The sequence below is a fragment of the Alosa pseudoharengus genome, unplaced genomic scaffold (assembly GCF_046254945.1).
Source record: "Alosa pseudoharengus isolate Yale_2024_CS ecotype anadromous, Long Island Sound unplaced genomic scaffold, YU_APseudo_1.1 YU_APseudo_1.1_scf_1, whole genome shotgun sequence".
NCBI classification, from domain to species: domain Eukaryota; kingdom Metazoa; phylum Chordata; class Actinopteri; order Clupeiformes; family Clupeidae; genus Alosa; species Alosa pseudoharengus.
Window position 1 is genome coordinate 2,019,971 of NW_027468564.1, and position 22,244 is coordinate 2,042,214.

The 22,244-nt window shown below is 40.0% G+C and overlaps 1 protein-coding gene across 2 annotated transcripts; it reads left to right on the plus strand.

Moving 5' to 3' along the window:
• The first annotated feature begins 1,108 nt into the window (after positions 1 to 1,108).
• Positions 1,109 to 21,243, plus strand: LOC143119933 (uncharacterized). Of its 2 annotated transcripts, XM_076281341.1 has the most exons (4): positions 1,109 to 1,715; positions 9,896 to 10,161; positions 10,952 to 11,643; positions 12,538 to 15,176. In XM_076281341.1, the coding sequence occupies exons 1-4, from the start codon at positions 1,466 to 1,468 to the stop codon at positions 13,619 to 13,621; spliced, it is 2,292 nt and encodes a 763-aa protein (XP_076137456.1). In that variant the 5' UTR covers positions 1,109 to 1,465; the 3' UTR covers positions 13,622 to 15,176. The 2 variants fall into 2 exon arrangements, 1 of the variants encoding a protein (XP_076137456.1); XR_012986332.1 differs by lacking the exons at positions 9,896 to 10,161; positions 10,952 to 11,643; positions 12,538 to 15,176 and adding an exon at positions 16,561 to 21,243 and having other exon boundaries at positions 1,626 to 1,715.
• The last annotated feature ends 1,001 nt before the right edge of the window (positions 21,244 to 22,244 follow it).

Here is a 22,244-nt window from a genome sequence, read left to right on the forward strand (position 1 = left end):
AACTAACAGGACTTGACAAGTAGACTACGCCACGATGGGACTTACACTCAATTAATTAGTTATTTTATTCCAGCGAGGCACTCAGGTTCGTCGATGGTCCAGTACAAAAAATAGATTATTATTTTATTAGAGTCAAGAAGCACATCACAAACAGCACACTCAAAAGGTGTTGGATGTCACAGCAAACATATATGGGATTCACAGCAACCAAAATGCACTGCAGACCAAATCAAACAACAACAAGACACACACAATCACTACATTCTATTCACAACGCACAAACACGCACACACAAACACACACAATCACTACATTCTATTCACAACGCACAAACACGCACAGGAGAGAGCTTTCCACCAGCAGGTCCTTCTTTATTGGAAGTTAATATACAAAACATAATTTCACACCACACAACACATCAGTATGGAATAATAGATACATTTGGCTCTGTCAACAATCTGTGTATGGAAGAATGGTGTTCAGAAAGGATGTGAGCCATAGCCCATTTCATGGATGATTGTGCAATATGCTAGGCTACAGCATAAGGAGTTCTGTATGAGATTTAACCGTATTTATAGAAGTACAATAACATCCTTGGAGCTATTCCAGCTACTCTTTGAAATATATAGTTAAAGAAGATAGCTTTTATTCTAAGACATCACCTGAGATGTCTTAGAATGTCACACAGATGTCTGTGTGTTCACTGTGTGCTGTTTGTGTTTCACTAATTCACCGATTGGGTTAAATGCAGAGACCAAATAAATTTCCCTCACGGGATCAAAAAAGTATATATACTGTACTATATATACTTAGATGAGACAACTCCATATAGCAGAAATAGACTTCATGCACAAACAGAATTGTCAGAACAAGCACACAGAGAGCCTTTCGTGCACTTAGCCTATAGAACTTCAAACCATAATATCTATGGTTTGAACGACATACAACAAAGCCAACATCCAGATACTTGCAGGTCAGTGACGGCACATGAATTATACTTCGGTCACTGACCCTTGCACTCCACACCAGGTGGTGGCAGTAATGTACACGCATAGTATTGTTGGTTGGCTAACCACAAAGAATACTATTCACGCTCAGATCAGGAAAAGTTTCTGAAAAGAGTCCGCGGAAACCTTGGTGCTTCGGCGACGTTGTTTCGAGAATGTTTAATTCTGCGCCCATATATCCTTGTTCGACATCCTATCGGACAAAACATTGAAAACTAGATGGTCACAGTGTACGGAGCAGCGAAACTTAGCCTTGCCTACTATCCTTGTATGCAGGAATTTGCCGAATGCAGCTTATAACCTCTACCTCGATTAGGCGAGTTGTTGATAGCGAACTGCTCTTTTCTTTAAAAAGAAGAAAACAGACCTAGAAAACAAATCATTTAAAAAATATATATATTTGTGTTGGTCTGGCTATATAGGACACTTAATGTGATCGTCTTTGGTTCATTGGAAACATGGATCTCGGACAGCCGTTGAGCTCTGGCTGTAACGTGATTGAACCACTCCGGGTTGATCTGGGACTGCTGGTGAAAGAAGAAGACATAAAAGAGGAGGAATATGGTCATATGGTTGCATGTCCAGATGAAGAAAAGCCATCTGTAGAGCTTCACTGTAAAACGGAAACAGATGAAACACCGACAGTGGCGGAGATTGAAGTGAAGATTGAAGAAGATGATAAGCAAGCGCACGATAATCTGCTGGGAAGTAAGTCCTTTCAGAAAGCCTTTTCAGACTAATATAATTATCTGTTAATCATGTAAAAATTTAACGGTACATGCTAATGTCACCAATCTGTGCGGAAATCCGTAACTGTACGCGTAGAGGGGTTTGCAATATCGCCGTCTCTCTCCGGAGAAATATTGGTCACCGCCATTTACCGATTTACGGCTCACATTGACTTCCATTCAACACATGTAAACAAAACGTTAATTATGTGCTTAAACTAACGCCGCTGACTTATGCCAGCAACCATTTCACTTTGATAATAAACGACATTTTGGTAGAACATACAGCCCCTAAGACTGTGCCCATTGCTCAAAATTATGGTCGTATAATGTTGAATGTCAGAGTAATTACATTCCAAAACGTACCTTAATGATACAACACAATTTATAAAGGAAAGAAGTTTAAAAATAATAAAGAGAATATATCAGATGGATTACACGAATAATTGACAAGTACAAGATCATTCGAAGGTCGCTACTTTTCTAACAAATATACAAGTATTAAGGACCTAGGCTACATTACATATTTCAGGCCACCAGATGGCGGCATGGTACTACACTTCTGGCCTGTTTTGGATATAAAAGCAAGCAGTGAAATGGCGTCATCTGTGCCATGAAATATATAATTTAACAGAAAATTATGGTGGACATTTTGTCTTACTATGTATTCGTGTAATCCATCTGATATACTGTGTATCTTTCCTTGATAAACTCTGATGTAATATGAAGGTATGTTTTTGAATGTAATTCCTCTGACGTGTAGGGGACAAGGTAAGTGAACCCATTAAAGGATAATTCCGGTATTTAGCACTTTGAGTTCCTTTTCGGGTTTGTTTTGGATGAACCAGAGTGGTGGACACAGAAATGTTGACAATGGTTCCTGTCTCGACTTTTTGACTTGATCACCTTTGACTGCTTCAGAGTGGCTGGCTACAGGGATGCACAAACATTTCCTTTAAACAACCCTTTAAACAACATTTGTTTTCAATACGTGTAAAAAACGAGGCAAATTAACTGGTCGCATATGTGCGTCTGGATGTAAAATTCAGTCGTACACTCTCTAATTGTGGTCGCAGTCTGGAGCCCTGTCAATTGTCTGTTTAAAACTGAAAAAAATGCTAAACAAGAAGGCAGTAGTCACAAACTTGCATCTCTGCTTGCTTAAAGGTGCTCTAAGCGATGTTGGGTAACGTCACTTTTGTTGACGTCCAAACAAAACAGAGAGCTAGCCCGCTACTCCCTCTGGAACAGTTTATGTGTTCAGGCTGGACCAGGTTGTTGTTGTTGCCATGGCTGCCCACAGAGGCTGTTTCTTTTTTTTTACAGTGTTTTCAGGGCAAAGGCACCTAGTGGATGGTGAAGTGATGTTTGCTGTATGTGACAAAAATGTTTTAGCGAAGAAACCGTTTTTTGTACCTTAAAATAATGTTTCCAAAATCGTTTCAGTGGTTCATCAACTCCTAACAGGGTGAACTGCACTTCTGCATTCACTTCGCGGCCCTCTATCAGCTATAACCGCACTATGTAAGTTTGCCAGATCGGGTAGCGGATCTGTAGTTCGATGGAATGAGACATAAGAAACTACAAATTTGACTTGCATCTGATGTCGCAATACATTGTACTTTCATAAAATCATGCAACATATTCTACTTTTTCTGGGGACATCGTTATTTGCAAAGCCAGTGCTGGATAAACAAATATCGTTTGTGTAACAGAGGAAAAGTTCTTTGGTGTTGCTTTAAAGCACCTTTAATTTGATTGCATCTCGGCAGAGACGTTTTTCAACATATCACTTCTCGCTAGTACTCCTTTGTAGTGCTTTGTCTGAATATGCCGTTGGTAGCCTAGTGGTTAGGAAGCTGGGCCAAAGACTTTCTAATAAGGAGACACAGCACTCAAAACATCCTCCATAGAAATGCATGGGGTTAGTTTGTAAGGCCAATATGGCAGTTGTCTACAGATGTCCAGACCTTTCTAGGCCAAAAGTTGACATGGGAATGCATTGTGCCAATCATGTGGTGTGTTCTCTCAGCTGGAGCGAGGTTGGTGTTGTGAAGCCTTGCGCACGCGCAGTTCTGCCCTAAAATAGATGCCCGATAAGTGCCCAAAGTGCATTGCAATATGGCCGCCGAGTGGAGGGACTTCTTGTTTAAAAGGACTTTGGTGAAGACCAAATGATTGCACACTGTCTTACGTTTCATTCCACAATAGGGTTTTAATTTATTTTTCATTTTACAATAAGGGTTCATGCTAAACTGAAAAAAAACATTTACTTGAGTATAGATTTTGACTACTCTACCCACCCCTGCTGATTAGTGGCCAAAGTGCGTTGCAATATGGACTGGAGGGACTTGCCTAAAAGTACTTGCCTAAAAGGACTTTTGTCTGGGCTAGCTGGGTCAGCCGTGGCCTACTGGTTCGGTTCTCCAATTTAGTGCCTACAGCTAGTCAGAACACTTAACCTACATGACACCATATTCATCATAACTTGTAACTGGCTACGACAGTGAAGTGTACGTGTGTGTGTGTGTGTGTGTGTGTAACATGCTGGGACACACACACACACAAAATAGAGTATCCATTGCTACTATAAAGGAAAATGTGAAAACTTTTCTCTTTTTTCACGTTGTGTTCCGAACTATATAATGACAAGTTTTTTTTTTTTTTCATTCGCATGAGGCCCATATAGCATCACATCTATCTTATTACACCATGCTAAAAGTTTGCTTGTAAAAACATAAATATGTAGGCTAAAAACACCTCCGCATTGATATTCCTGAGCTGGAACTGTTTAGCCCCTTAACTGGGACAGTTTAGCCCCTCATTTCTCCAATTTAGCGTAATAGTCTACTGCTAGTAAGAACACTTGTCACCATGTTCTTAACCTGTAACTTAATCTTGTATGACACGGAAACAATTCCACCTAAATACCAGATGTTATTTATTACTTCGGTGACAATACAATCACACATCAATGAACTCTCCGGAATATCTGATGACTAACATTACAGTTAAACAGCATGCTTGCTTGCCTCGACTGATTTATCACAGCGGTTTTCAACAGCAAAAAACAAAACAAAATGTGTGCAGCATCAGGATTTGCTTGAAGCGACAGTGAGACCGTGAGTGTCAGTCAAATATTTGCAAAATGTTGCTAATTTACTCGTATTTATTACCAGGTCCACTGCTAGAATGGCATGACTAAAAATAAGGAGACTGACATTTGACCCATCTTGCAACCTATTAAACAGTACTTTTGAACAAATCTATACATTTCACACTTTACTCTTTATTTAAATCAGACTGCACTTACCTCTACTCTCACAGTGCCTGTGGTTTTAGACCTTTAGAACCGTCACCAAGGACACCAAGGTCTCTTACATGTCTCTGGCTATTCCTGACGGTGTTGAAAACAGGTTGAGAGTGAACTTTGGTGTGTTCTTGAATCAAGTAATCATTAACAGTTTCAGATCTGATTTTCAGATCAGATTTATCCGTTGAACTCCAAGTTCTTCTATACCCCGCCCACACCAATGCCCACAACTGGGTAATTCTGTGTCAAATAATTGCAGTTTTGGACCGCATCACCACAGATTGAACTGTGGACATGAGCATCATTCTCTCTGATTTGTGGAGTAAGGAATTCCCTTACCATCGGTGTTCAAGTCTGAAGTATCACCTCCATGCAAAGCAACCCGGAAGTATGAGTTAGCACTAGGGCTGGGCGATAAAACGATAGCGATATGTATCGCAATAGACATGTAAGCGATATCAATAAAAAATATGTTCGATAGAACATTCGATAATTAAAAGCAACACACACCTCCTTACGTTGTCCATAAATAAATAGGCTAAATATATCTTGCATTGTAGCTATGTGCAACTCTACCAGAGTAGGGATAGAAGTAGGCCTACCTCAACACAGACTCTCAATGAGTCCTTGCGTGCACACACTCTCTCTATTTCTCTCACTCTCTCTTTCTCTCCCAACAGGCGCATCCCTCCTCAGCATGCACGTAATCCAAACATTCACAATCGTGCAAGACAACTGGCTAAATTGCTATTAAATCTGGTTAGCATCATTAGCAAGCTGCACGAATTTGTTCGAAACTGTTGCATTGAAATTGACTGCTAAATTCTAATAATCTCAATCCCGATGCAAATGGAATAGTACTTTCCAAGACTCAAAAGGGCCTGTCCCAAGAAGAAAAGGTATTAATTTGAAACTTAAACACACGTGGGGAAACTGAACAGTCTAACCAGTAGACTATGATAAACTAGCAAATTAAGCTACTTTGTTTACAATATTTCCAGGCTTCAACCAGTGCTGCTTTTCATTCAGACTTATGCGCACTGCACATTTATTTATTTGAGTGTTTTTCATGATTGTGTTGCTATTTCTTTTCTCTGTTTGCTGATAACTGAAGTGATTAAAATCAGAGGAAGGTTAAGTTTAAAGGGACACCAGGCAACTTTTTCGTGTTAATTAATCATCTTCGTAAGTCGGTATATGGTTAAATGACTCATTACAGGGCGAATGAAGACTCTCTCGCCCGCCCCTACTGCCTGTAGGAAGAATATCCCGCTTGCAAGTTCAGTGTATCGTACCCGGCGACCGAAGCAGTTTCAGTTTCCATCCTGCATCCACAGCACAGCGGGAGCCTAAGAAACGCTAGCGATTGTTGCAAACGTGTGTATAATGGCAGAGCCGGCGAAGAAGCAGCAAAAACCCTTGACGGAAGATGCAAAGAAAAGGAAAAGAGCTTCAGACCGAGCGAGGGGGAGTTTCGTAGAGAAAAAGCATCAGGCTTGCCTGGTGTCCCTTTAAAATAAAAGTGTTTAAATTTAACTTTTTTTCCTTCTGGTCCTTATCTGAAATAGATTTTTGTTTTTTAAAAATCAATAATTATCGATATCGACTGATCTGAAATACTTATATCGTGATACAGTTTTCAGCCATATCGCCCAGCCCTAGTTAGCACACCCCTTGGATGATGATAAATAACGCCAGCCTTGTCAAGCCACTCCCGACCAGACGGTCAGACGCAAACTTATTGTTTATTTTTCCTAATTGTACTAGTGACACTTTACAGTACGACCACAGAGAAATAAACTTTTTAGATCTCAAAATTGTGAAATCACCGTTACACTCTACAATTTTTTGGAAAATTGTAACACTGTACTGCATGTGAATAGCTGCCATCTTCCGCACCTGAAAACATTCCATTTGGGCAATTTGAAGTTTATATGTTTGCGTTTTTGATTGTACAAAAAGAGTATAGGTTGAGGTTATCTTCATTTGTGTGATGCCACCTGATTTGAAAATCCTGTATTGTGAACCCCAAGTTAAGTCCATATGGTAACTCTTCCAGGTGTATCTGAACACCCACATGTAACACGACAGAAGATTCATGGAGAGAGTGATGAACTCACCCTGCACCTCAAAGGAAGACTGCACCACTGCACAGTCTGCAGGATGAGTTTCAAAACCCTGACTGATCTCAAGAGACACCAGCTAACACATGTTAGAGTTAAACGAAAGCTGAATACACGTAGAAAGACTTATCAATGTGACCTTTGTGGAAAAGGTTTTCCACAACATTCTAACCTTAAATCCCATATGTTAACACACAGTGGAGAGAAACCACACACATGTGTCCAGTGTGGAAAAGCCTTTTCACAACTTTCAAATCTTAAAACCCATTTGCGACTTCACTCTGGAGAGAAGCCTCATAAATGTGTCCAGTGTGGGAAAGCTTTTTCAGTAATTCGAAATCTTCAATGCCATATGCTAATACACACTGGAGAGAGGCCTCATAAATGCAAATGGTGTGGAAGAACATTTAGGGTACTTTCAGTTCTTCAAACTCATATTTTAACTCACACTGGAGAGAAGCCTCACCAATGTGTGCAGTGTGGAAGAGCCTTCACGAATCTTTCAGGTCTTAAATCCCATATGCGACTACACTCTGGAGAGAAGCCTCATAAATGTGTCCAGTGTGGAAAAGCATTTTCACACATTTCAAATCTTAAATCCCACATGCTAGTACACACTGAAGAGAAGCCTCATGAATGTCAACAGTGTGGAAGAGCTTTTAAACGACTTTACATTCTTCAAAATCATATTTTAACTCATTCTGAAGAGAAGCCTCACAAATGTACCAGTTGTGAAAAAACATTTACAAGATCTGCATATCTTAAACGCCACATGTTCACACATACTGGAGAGAAGCCTCATAAATGTGTCCTGTGTGGAAAAGGTTTTTCACAAATTTCAGCTCTTAAAACCCATATGGTAACACACACTGGAGAGAAGCCTCATAAATGTGTCCAGTGTGGAAAAGGTTTTTCACAAATTTCAGGTCTTAAAACCCATATGGTAACACACACTGGAAAAAAGCCTCATAAATGTGTCCAGTGTGGAAAAGATTTTACACAAATTTCGAATCTTAAATTACACATACTAATACACACTGGAGAGAAGCCTCATAAATGTACCCATTGTGAAAAGGCATTTGCAAGATCCGAATATCTTAAACGCCACATGCTTAAACATACTGGAGAGAGGCCTTATACATGTGTCCAGTGTGGGAAAGCTTTTTTACAGTTATCAAGTCTTAAAAAGCATGTTTACACCCACTGGGAAGTAGACATGACAAAAGTACACACTGGGAAGTAGACATGACAGAAGTACACACTAAGTAGACATGACAAAAGTACACACTTGGAAGAAGACATGACAAAAGTACACACTGGGAAGTAGACATGGCAGAAGTACACACTGGAAAGTAGACATGACAAAAGTACACACTTTTCCCAACTAGATCACTACATCAGTAGCAGTATGCCAGACAATGTTTTTGTGAATTTGCATACTGGCATGTAATAGTATTTCCTGTATTTGCAAAGAAAATCTGTCATGACAAAATATTGACATTAAATTGAAACTGAAATGTATAAACAGATTTATTCATCAGTGTTTTTTATTATTATTATTCATATGGGGTTGTGTTTAAAATTATGTGTTTGGAATTAGTTTATTGGTCTTTTTGAAGTTAAATATTTCCTCATCGGATAATACTATTCTACTGCCAGGCTCCCATTACAGTAGCACTAAAGAAGAAGTTCTCGGGGTTCCCCTACAGCTATAGCCTGACACTCAAATTCTAGTCAGAGTATGAGTCTGATACTGCTCCATTGAGATGTGATTACGGGGCGTGTTTCAACCGATAACAGGGGATGAATCCTGTAGGAAGAACACCTGAACCTGAATCCTTCTCCACAATTGCCTAAATGTTGTTTTCTGGTTGTTTTGTTAAAGTTATTGCACTGTTCATATCTTCTACAACAGATGCGGTGGCGAAATGTACATGTCTAACTTTTAGCAACAGCGTTTTTGTTAGGGAAACACTTTGTAATTAAAAGTCATTTTCAAAGACATCGTACCATACTGATAGCTAATATTTTGTCACTAGAAACCTACATCTGTCCTCCGTCAAACACAGTTGCATTTTAAGCTCTGCACAAAACCGTTCAGGAGTGCTTCTGGTCCGAACCGTTCCTCTGGAGGGATCCATGTGTGTTCCCTCCTCCAGCCTGATTACATTTTATGTAGAGATGTTTACAAATAAACATTTCACATAAACAACAAATACTCGTCATAAGCTTACAAATACTGAGCCATTTACGTGTGTCCAAGTTGGGAAAAGCTTTTCTACAGATATCTATATCGAAAAGAAAATAATATACAAATGTTAAAAAAACATGTTTACACCCACTTGGAAGTAGACATGGCAAATGTGCACACATTGCCAAACTAGAATAAAAGTACAAGTACTGACTTAAAAAATACAGTGTTTTTTTTTTAGTTAAGGTGGTGGCTGTCTGATGGAATCATGTTCATGATGATCAGTGTTAATGTCGTTAACATAAAGCATGATGACACATTTTCAATAACCTTTTTTCCATGACTAAAACGAGATGTTGACGAGCTAAAAATAGATCTTTGATAACGAAAGTGTGACGAAATATATTTTTTTGTTTTCGTTAACGAGACGAGACAAGACTTAAATGTGACCTGTGACTGTCGTACGTTGAAAATACATTTAGTTTGTCTCTCAAAATAATTAAACAATGCATTCCTACTGTCATTGGTTCCAGGGACGTGTGCAGAATCGAATGACAGCCATATGCAAGAGAATGGCGACATGTCGTTATCCGCATTGCAAGCTGCCTCCCTTGCTCTTGGGCGAAAGAGACGCCTAGACGTGTGGGTACATTTTAATTACGATGCAGCTCAACGGAACACTACATGCAATGTAATGAAAGAAGATGGAGACATGCCTTGTGGATTTAAATTAAGTGGAAAGAACACTACCAATCTGAAGAGGCACCTGAAGGCACACCACCCTGATCTTTTTGCTTCGGTGAGTTAGCTACTGCTGTGACCAATTGTCCTACTATAACCAAGACCACTATATACTATAAGCAATGTTATTGGGCAGTCGGCTCTGACAACTTAAATGGCAAATATGCTTGTAAGCCAATAACCTGTCAGTAATGGGGGTTTTTACACACTCAAAAGTTACTAGCCAAGTCAGGTTAACATTGGCTGGCTTTAATGTATTAGCTCACTTCAGGTCACTAACTTACTTTAAGTTAAACATGGAGGGTTTCTCATTGAGCATCATAGCTTAGAAGGCAGTTTAGCTAGACAGCACATGCCTCCCACCTTTAACTACGTTGTCCAACAAAAATTGTTAAAAATTGCTGTCACGTGATATAACGACAGGAATAGGTTATGTATCATGATAGGCAGTTAGAGACTTCATCAATAGCATTGCGTTCAAATAGGCAGGAAAGCTCAAAACGAATACACAAACTTCTGTCATGACAACATAGCATGCAACTATTGACAGCATTGTGTTATAATGATAAGACAACTTTAACCTAATAAATCATGTTTATATATGCTCATAGTATACAATGCCATGAAAATTATGCATGGTGGCATTTCATAAATGAAGTCTGACACTAGGTCTAGGGTCAATATAATAGGCAAATTGTATTTTGTTATCAGTTTGAATCTCGAAAACGTTGATATCCTGTATTGCAATGGTAATAAGTAATGCTTAGATAAGCTTACATTTAATTAAATCTCTATGACTTGATATTTGGATATTGAGTAATTGTATCAATATTTTTTTTCCCTAACAGATCCCAGAAAAGACTCCTCATAAAGAACAACCTAGTGGAAAACGGACACAGGCCCTTATCACAGCGGCATTCTCCTCGGCATCTAAACACAAACCAAGTTCGTCTGAACAAGATGCCAAAGAAAAAGCGATCGCTCGGTGGATTGGACGCTGCGGTCTACATGCCCGTGTAGTTGAGGACGAAGATTTCGTCCATATGTTGGAGGCCCTGGATAAGAAGATTACCTTGCCCAAGAAAACAAGAATTAACAACTTGATCGAAAAGATGTACAGTGATGAAAAACAGAAACTTAAAGAACAGCTCGCCACAGTACGCAGAATAACAATTGGACTGGCTATATGGACCAAAAGAGGCCTTACGGCGTCATTTCTTGCAATTAGTGCGTGTTACTTTTGCACAGAGGAAAACAAAGCAAGGCACGTATTGTTAAGACTTGACCGGATCTCCCACCCGCACACTGCAGAGTGTGTAAAGACTTGTGTTTACAAATGCACGGAGGATTGGGGAATACCAAAACACAAGATCTTAACAGTCATAACTGATAATGGAATACCAAAACACAAGATCTTAACTGTCATAACTGATAACGGAAGCAACGCGGTTGTAGCATTTCAAAATGAACAAAGTGACTCCAACAGCTCTGACGAATCAGAGGAGAGGGATGAAGACTCTGGGATTATCGAGGAACAAAGGTGAATTATTTTAGTTTGTTAATGAACATTTTTAGTATCAGGCTAGATTATGCCTGCAGTCGAGCTATGCTTGGTTATATTGTCTCTTTTTGCAAGATTCAGGCAGATGTGATACAAAACTCATTTGTTTTCCCTCCAAACTTGTTTGCAGCATGAGATACTAAAAAGCATGTGTCATGTCTTTGGCTCAGACGTCATGATATAATACTGGGACGGCGTTTTTTAACCACCAAAAAGTCATGTATTATACTGAAGTAACAACGTATCAAATGTAACCGAACATAACACCGTGAAGTGTGGAAGTCATTCAAATTAGGGGAGTGAGATGCAGGTGGATGAATGGGCCAAAAATGCATGTATATTATTTATTTGAGGACAGACCCATCAGACTGTAGTTAGAGACGTCTCTTACAGGTCCTAACCTTGTCTGCAAATTGTGCAAACACACACACACACACACACACACACACACACACACACATACATACACACACACACACACACACTCTGAAACACACACACACACATAAACTCTCACACAAAGTCTTCCAAAGCATACGGCCAGAGTTTGAAAGGAAAACTAAAGGGTCTTGTATCATATCTGCCTGAATCTTACAGAAAGTGGCTTTTAAATATGTGTTAAAGGAGAAATGTGGCTATTTTTCACACAGATCTCCATTTCTCAAGGTCAAGTATGTCGGTACAAAAAAAAAAAAAAAAACAATCAGTTGAACAGTCAGTCACTCGAGTTGCTGTAGCCAACAGCTAAAGCAGCCTGGCAGCTACAGTGCTACACTCGAGAAATGGAGATCTGTGTGGCCGAATTTCTCCTTAAGTTAAGTCTTGAGGATTAATTAAGTCTGTCCTTTTTCTCTGTTTGTCTAATTTATGTAGGTACGGAACCATGGCGACGACTCCCTGCGTTGTACATACTCTGCACCTTGTGGTAAACATGATGCATAAAGAAGCCAGTATCAGACAACTCCTCGACAGGGCTCATGTACAGGTCAGGCTCTTCCACAAGTCGTCTGTTGCAACCGAACACCTGCTTGAGCTGTGTGGACTCACTCTGATCAAAGACTGCCCAACTAGATGGTCTAGCACATTCCTGACAATATCACGTTTGCTCCAAGTGAAAGACTCGCTTGTTCAGGTCGCTGACAGGCTGGGCTGGGACTGTCTACTGCCTAGCGAGTGGGAGAGGCTGACAGCTCTCAGAAATCTGCTCCTCCCCTTCGCTGAGCACACTCAGATGCTTCAGAGCGACACGATGTCTTTATCCCTGGTGGTGCCCGCCCTCCTGGACCTGAACGCTCATCTGTCTGAGTTTCCCCACACCGAGGCTTCTGGCTACAGGGACCTGGCTTCCTTGGCACAGATGATGAAGGCCGACATGAAGCAGCGTTTCGGCTGCTTCCTTGATCCCGGCGATTCCAAATTCTCACCCCTCGCTGCTGCCGCGTGCTTCCTAAACCCATCAGTGTCACCTGATGCACTCACGGAAAATCAGGAGCTTCAGGAGCTTTCGAAAAGAGCTGAAGATTATATCGCCCAAATGGCGTCGCCACTCCAAGAGGAGCAATGCGATGACAACGAGCAGGGAGGAGACAGCAGCACCGAAGGAGAAGAGGCAACAGCCAAGCGACCTCGGTTCAGATTTCTGTTAAAAACTAGAGCCAGGCCTTCTAGACGTAACCGCTCAAAGCTCTCTGTTAGGCAGGAAATCCGGAATTTTAAGGAGCAGCTGTCTGACCCCATCGATGAAGACTCTGCCTTTGAGTTTTGGGCTGCACAGGGTTCTGCCTACCAGATTCTAAAACCTTTAGCCTTAGATCTCCTGGCAATGCCAGCTTCGCAAGCGTTTTCTGAGCGAGTTTTTAGCATCACTGGTGACCTCAGTCATGGATGTGGTCGACGCAATAGAGCCAGGCTCATTTTAGAGAGGGCCGCTTTTTTGAAACTGAATGGACAAGCATAGCCTAATTCTCCTGGTAAGCTAATGATCCGTATTCCGTGCCTGTAACTGTACTGACTGACTCACTGTACTGCATAGTCCCATTGTTTATCAGGCCAAGTTTTTTCAAACTATGTCTTATTATTATTGTTATTATTATTATTATTATTATTATTATTGGCATTATTGTTTTATCTCTGAGCTAAATTCAAGTCTCAGGTCCATAATTCTCTGTTCCAAGATTTTAAGAGCCATTTTTTTTTTCATACCAATGTGTCAATGCATTGTTATATGACGTTTTAAAAAAATAAATCAAACCACAATAGCCTAACAAAGTTTTTTGACTTGGGATTTAAGAACGCTCCACCATGTCAACAGTTTCCCTGACACCACCTATCTCTATGTTATACACTATCCATCCCCCGCCCCTATAAATATAAAAAAAATGTGTCTTTGTGTCCACTGTTACAAAGTAATGGCCAAGTTGAGTGTAGAGGCTGTAATCTATCTACTCAAATGTCCTCATTACATTCAACCTACTCCATTCATTCACTTTTCTAACTCAGTAACTGTCAAATGTGTCATTATGAAATCTCTGTCCTATCTCTTCGAACGTTTGTGTCAATGCAAAATGAGTGACCACTAACTTTAAGGTGACAAAGTGGAATTCCTCTCGTCCAATCAGAAATTACTAAATAGTTCAACCGGACCTAACTGTTGTATCATGAAACATCAGATTCATTGTTGTGTTGTTGTTTTTCATTGTGGTATCGAGAATTGCGGTATGTAGAATTGTGGAATTTAATTGATATTTGTATCGACTACTACATTTCTGGTATCACAACGTTGCTAAGATTGGAGCTTAGAGCAGAGTGTGATACAGACACTGGTGTTGACGCCACAGCTTCCCACCATAAATTCATCTTTAGAGGGTGAAGCTCTTTTGCTGCGGAGGACATCTACCGAGAAAAAAATCTGTTCACTGACCCTCTCTGTTGTGTAAAATCTATTTGAATTTTAAATATTTCAAGTCAAGTCAAAATGTATTATCCCACAGGGGGAAATTAAGTTGCAGCTAGGTATCAAGACACACAACCAACGACACAACACACAAGATAATAAATGATGTCCAAAAAGTCCAAATGTGCAAAGAAGCGGCAGATTAAAAAGACGACATTGTTTGTGCAAATTCAGCATGTTAATGGCAGTACATACATAGGAGAGTTGGTAACGTTTAGTCCTATGGGCGGGAACTCTGTACCTTCTACCTGAAGGCAGTAGCACAAACTCCCTATAGAGCGGATGGTCAACACAGTCCAAAATGGCCAGAGCCTTGCTAATAACATGACGGTGAAATAAGTCATGGAGTAGAGACTGAATCGCTCCTATAACCTTGCCAGCAACACTGACAAGCCGACCCAGCTTATTTCGCTCCGTATAAGGTTAAGGTTACCAAACCATACAATGATAGAGAAGGTAAGTACTGACTCAATAAAAGATTTATAAAATAATGTCATAATTATGTGCATACATTTCCTCATCAGGTTTTATTTAATTACTCGATATAGAATATCTGTCAGTCATATAATAACTATTCCAGTTGTATTGGAACACCTACATCTAACACAACAGATAATCAATAAACAAGGAGATGGGCTCCTCCTGTATCTCTATAAATGAACATATACTGTACATTTAAGAACAAAATGATTCATACCCCTGGCAAATATTGATGTAATGTTGAGAAAATCAACATTACGCCTAGCCTGGTAAACCAGACCCTGGAATCTTTCAGATTAAGGGTCTGGCCACGAGTAATGAAAATGGCCCAATTCGAGGGGCGGCACCAAGCATGCATTTGAAACTCTCACTGCACGCAGTTGGATAACGCTACGACCAATCACAACAATTCACGGTGTGACGTATCCAGTTCTTGCAAAGGAACGATTTGAGGGCGATTTTCTGCTCCTCTTTTAGTTGAAAAGCCAAATCTAAATCCTTTATTGTAGCGGCCAAAGCCGTTTCAAACAACTGGTGTTCATCGGTAGCTATCTTGCAATGTTTTCTAGATGATTACGGACGTCGCAGCACAGTCGTCATCAGTGAAGCTCGCCTTTGTCCCGCCTACACCGATTTGATTGGTCCCTCTCGCTCGAGAGGTAGAAGAAATTTGGATCATTGCTCGTGGCCAGAGTATCTTGCGGGCACAATTCAAATTGTGCTCTCGCGAGAACTCTGGATTTACAGGGTACATTACGCCAGGGGTATGAATAATTTTGTTCTTAACAGTATATGAAGAGTTTGGTTTTTGGTTCCAAAATATAGCGTTTTGGAACCAGGAGCCAAAAACCAAACTTTTCATATACAGTATATATTTTGTATGCAAAGACCAGCAAGAGCTGGAAGAAAACCAGCAAAGACCAGCTAAAGTGGCTCTACCAGCATAAGCTAGTTTCTAGCTGTTTTTACAACCACTTACAACCTTTTTTATATATATATATATATATATATATATATATATATATATATATATATATATATATACAGCTCTGCAGATCTTTCTAATGTCATCCTGCAGTTGCTGAGTGACATTCGAATGAGATAAATTGACCACTGCATATTTGAATATGACCGTCAACTCATTCGAATGAGATTAATTGACCACTGCATATTTGAATATGACCGTCAACTCATTCAAACGTCACTCAGCAACCGTAGGATGACAACAGATAAATGTGCAGTGGTCTCTTCATTTTTTCCCAGAGATTTGACATCTTGTATGTGATTTCCAATTTAATTGTTTTCAGATCTTGTAGCGTCTATGCGTTTTGATCGTAGAGAAAAGATTATCGGTTGAGATTATCATAATGAGTGTTTGTGTGTTTCCGCCTGATTTTGAAACCATAAGATTTTAAAATCCTGTAATGTGAGCCCAGATTAAGTGCATATGGTGACTTTTTCAGATGTGTCTGAACATCCACAAGAAGATGGTGGACAGAACGCTGAATTCACCCTACACCCTAAAGGAAGGCTGTACCACTGCAAAGCCTGCAGGAAGAGTTTCACAACCCCGACAGATCTCAAGAAACACCAGAGAACACACGCTAGAGTTAAACAAACACGTATTTCAGCTCTGAAAACCCATATGCTAACCGACATGGGTGAGAAGCCTCACAAATGTGCCCACTGTGGAAAAGGATTTAGAGGTCCTGCAGATTTAAATCGTCACGTGCTTACACACACCGGACAGAAGCCTTGTAAATGCGTCCAGTGTGGAAAAGCTTTTACACAGATGTCATATCTTAAAATCCACATGCTAAGACACACTGGAGAAAAGCCATACAATTGTGCCCTGTGCGGAAAAGCCTACTCGCGAAGTTCAAGTCTTAAAATCCACATGCTAATACATAGTGGAGAGAAGCCGCATAATTGTGTCCACTGCGGAAAATCCTTCTCACTACGTTCAGGTTTTTACAGCCATATGCTAGTACACACTGGAGAGAAGCCTCACAAATGTGACCAGTGTGGAAAAGCGTTTACAGCATCCACAGATCTTAAACGGCACATGCGTATACACACTGGACAGAAGCCTTATAAATGCGTCCAGTGTGGGAAAGCTTTTTCACAAATTTCCTCTCTTAAAGGCCACAAGCTAATGCACAGTAGAGAGGAGTCACATAGATGTGGTCAGTGTGGAAAGGGCTTTGCAAGATCCCAATATCTTAAACGCCACATTCTTCTACATACTGGAGAGAAACCTCATAAATGCGCCTGGTGTGAAATGGGTTTCTCAAAACTTTCAAATCTTAAAAGTCACATGCTGCTACATTCTGGAGAGAAGCCTCACACATGTGACCAGTGTGGAAAAGCTTTTTCACGTAATTCAAATCTGAAAAACCACGTGCTAATACACACTGGAGAGAGGCCTCATCAATGTACCCACTGTGAAAAGGCATTTGCAAGATCCCAATATCTTAAACGCCACATGCGTAGACATACTGGAGATGAGACTCGTTAATGTGACCAGTGTGGAAAAATATTTTCACATATTTCAACTGCAACTCCATTTGTTATAGAGAAGCCCCATCAATGTGTGTGAAAAAGCTTTTACAACATCCACAGATTTTAAATACCACATGCTTACAGCTACTGAAGAGAAGCCTTATGAATGTGCCTGTGTTGAAACGCTTTTTCAATAATTGCAAATCTTACTTCTGAAACGGATAGCTCCGGTCCTTGATTATGATTGGCTGAATCGCATTCAATGCCGTCGTAAATTCCAGCATAACCCTTCACCTTGACCGCATTTCGTTCTATAATGCTGCACCACCAGAAATTATACAGAAGTTAGAGTTGCTGTGTCTTGACTTTGCTCAGCAACCATTCTAATATAGGAAATATTGGCCTCATAATTATAATGTCAACAATGTGGAAAAGCATTTAGAACATCCACAGATCTTAAACGCCACATGCTTACTGCAACGCTACATACTGGCCTTATCAATGTGTCCAGTGTGAGAAGCATTTACGACATTAAACATTAAACATACTAATATACACTGGAGAGAAGCCTCAAAAATGTTCCCAGTGTGGAGAAGGGTTTACACAAATGTAGAGTGTTAAATCCCATATGGTAAGCCCAGTGTTGGGAACGTTACTTTAAAAAAGTAATTAGTTATAGTTACTCACTACTTGTTACAAAAAGTAACTGAGTTAGTAACTGAATTACTCTATGATAACAGTAACTCGTTACCAGGGAAAGAAACTATTTGTGTTACTGTTACAAAAAAAAAAGTTGCTATATGTAAAAGAATTTGGATTTTTTGAGCAGTTTTGAGCAGCCAGTTGAAATGAGTAGAACAGACAGGTGTTTGTAGGCTACATAACTTTCAATATTTATTAGATAGATAGATACTTTATTGATCCCCAAGGGGAAATTCAAGATATTGCACATCGATAGACCTACGGTTGACTTCAGCCTGTGTCATAGGTTTTTGTTGTGAGGCAAAAAGATCTAGCTTTTGCTGCTTGGAGGACTTTGCTCTGAGTCCTTCTTTGCTAGTGGATGGCGAGCTATCAACTGTGGTGGAGGTATCGGTGTTTTTGGCCACTAGCTTTAGATGCGTGTGTGAGATTACAACGGATGTCGACAAAGTCTTCGCTCCTGGACATAATGTACAAATTACATGCACATTCTTGCCTTGATGAATTTGAAGTAGTGCTTATATCTCCACCTTGAAAATGCGAACTTTTCGGATTGCTCCTGACCTCTGCTGTTTCGTCAAATCTCTATTTTAGCTGTTGCGTGTGTGTGTGTGGCACGTGTGCTGGCAAGTGTGTAAAAACACTGGCTCTGATTGACTATCATGAAACATGACTCTGCCTTAGCCAATCATAATCGCTTACGTCGTTATTAACCCACCTCCTCACTAGCTGTGAGCCAGGGTGCGTTCGGATTACACAGTTTATTCAATCAATGCATAGTAACGCACCGCATATAACGTCCAGTAACGTTAACGGCATTGTAACGACGGGAAAAGTAATTAGTTAGATTACCCCGTTAGTGAAAAAATAACGTTGTTACCTAACGCCGTTCTTTTAAACGGCATTATTCCAAACACTGGGTAAGCCTCATAAAAGACTGTGGAAAAGCTTGATCATGAGCTGCAGGTCTTAAACGCCATATGCTATCACACTACAGAGAAGCCCAGTGTGGAAAAGTTTTTACAACATCTACATTTCTCTAAAAGCATGGATAGTAGAATAATTGTTTTCCCATTCGAGATGTACTATTCGAATAATAATTTGCCTATTCGGTTAAAATGCACAGAATCATGGAAGTTGTGCTACCATGACAGCTGACAACTGCCAAGCGACCTAGGTTCAGATTTCTGTTAAAAACTAGAGCCAGGCCATCTAGACGTAGCCTCTCAAAGCTCTCTGTTAGGCTACCACTTGTCAATGAGACGTGGTCTGGGAACCAAGCGTTAATTTTCTCGTATTTGAAAAAAATGCCCAGATCCGTTTATTGGGTGCCACGGATGTCTATCAAATGCGTCTGTGCATAGCTCATCATCGTCTTGCTTTCCCCCCTGTTCTGTGATTGGTTCCCTATCTGAGGCAAAAATTAGGGCAGTAGTTTCCAGGCTGCCTTAGCAGCGTGAATCAAATCACGCGCAAGGCAGCATGGGAACACCCAGGCTACTGTTAGGCAGGAAATTAACTCCATCTTGAACGTGGTCGACGCAGTAGAGCCAGGCTCATTTTAGAGAGGGCTGCTTTTTTGAAACTGAATGGACAAGCATAGCCTAATTCTCCTGATAAGCTAATGATCCGTGCCTGTTACTTTCTTGGAGACTTCACTGTACTGCATAGCCCTATTGTTTATCAGGCCAAGTTTTTTAAAACTATGTCTTATTGTTGTTGTTATTATTATTATTATTGTTATTATTATTATTGGCATTAATGTTTTATTTGTATTGGAAAACGTTAACGTAAGGGATGTTCCAAAATCCCTAGTCACTGAGCTAAATTAAAATCTCAGGTCCATAATTTTCTATTCCAAGATTTTAAGAGCCATTTTTTATTCCAATGTTTTCAAACTGTTATAAATAAAGAAAATAAATGGAACCACAATAGCCTAAGAACGTTCTTCCATGTCAACAGTTTGCATGACACCGCTTATCTCTAAGTTATACACCATCCGTTAGTGTGGGAGAGGATAGCATAACGTTACATATCTGGGAATGTAGCCCAGGCTAGAGATATGCAGCTGAGGTAAGGGGATCTGATTATTGCAAAAGTATTAAAGGGAAACTTGGCAGGATTAGCTATATTTCCCCATCTGCTGGAGAAGTTGTGCACTACGCTATTTTAAACTGTGGAAAAAAGTAAAGATATTACAGGGTAACGATAAAGCACATGAATTTGTTTACAAGCTAGCGAAACGGTTAGCATAAGTTTGGCAGAACAATGTGGATGTTACAAGGTAAAAAACATGATTTAATACAAGTTTCTTGTTTCTCGCTTCTCTTACCGGGACGGTAGTCCCAATGTTGCAAGTTTGGTTTTCCACAGGGGACGCTAGGGGGAGCGTTCCATTTTCACTGGAACAGGTCATTTGAATGATTTCTAAATGGGTTTATTAAGTTGAAATAGTTGCCAAGTTCCCCTTTAAGAGTGAAATGGTGATTTATGAATTTCAACCTGTCACCTTGATTTCAATTTCCAATACATGTTTTGCTGAATTGATTAAGATTGAATAAGAAGCAGATATATCCTTTACCAATGTCATAATAACAACTGCCACAGGTAACCACAACCATAGATCTATCCTTTACCAGCATCACAACTGCCGCCACAGGTAAACACAGCTCTAGATATATTCTTTACCAATGCCGCAATAACATGCGTAGATACATCCTTTACCAATATTGCAATAACAAGCACCACAGTTCCACTTACAAATAGTGAAGCTTAAATATGTCCAATTGTGTTTTCTATAGTTAATTTTCCTTTGTCAATCCCCGGCCCTAAAGATATATTTTTTTAAAATTGGTCTTTGTGTCCACTGTTACAAAGTAATGGCCAAGTTGAGTGTAGAGGCTGCACGTGCACAGTAATCTCAATAATGCTTGTAATCAGCTAAATAACTTCCTCAACGAAAACAGTATCCTTGAAAAATGCCTATCAGGTTTTAGATTAAAAATAGTCAATGATCTTAGACTGGTTACTGACTCAAAAGTCTCAATCCTTATTCTAGATTTTGTTAACTTTGAATGTTTGTGCCAATGCAATATGAGTGACTATTAACTTGAACTTTGAATGTTTGTGCCAATGCAATATGAGTGACTATTAACTTTGAGACAAAGTGGGGATGTCCTTGAATGCCACCACTCATGGAATTCCTCTTGTCCAATCAGAACCATGGTACTAATAAAAACTACAGGATAGTAAGGACTGAACTGTTGCTTAATTAATCCAATTTCCCATTTAATGACCCATTTAATTCCCATTTAATTGTTTTCAGATCTTGTAGCGCGCATTTCGATCGTAGAGAAAACATTATCGGTTGAGATTATCTTAATGTGTGTTTGTGTGTTTCCGCCTGATTTGGAAATCATAAGATTTGGAAATCCTGTAATGTGAGCCCAGATTAAGTGCATATGGTGACTTTTTCAGATGTGTCTGAACAGCCACAAGAAGATCATGGACAGAATGCTGAATTCACACTACACCCTAAAGGAAGGCTGTACCACTGCAAAGCCTGCAGGAAGAGTTTCACAACCCCGACAGATCTCAAGAAACACCAGCGAACACATGCTAGAGTTAAACAAACACGTATTACAGCTCTGAAAACCCATATGCTAACCCACATGGGCAAGAAGCCTCGCAAATCTGCCCAGTGTGGAAAAGGATTTAGAGCTTCCACAGATCCAAATCACCACATGCTTACACACACCGGACAGAAGCCTTATAAATGCGTCCAGTGTGGAAAAGCTTTTTCAGAAATGTCCTCTCTTAATGGCCACAAGCTAATGCACGGTAGAGAGGAGTCACATAAATGCAGCCAATGTGGTAAGACATTTGCGAGATCCAAATATCTTAAAAGCCACATGATAGTACATTCAGGAGAGAAGCCACATGC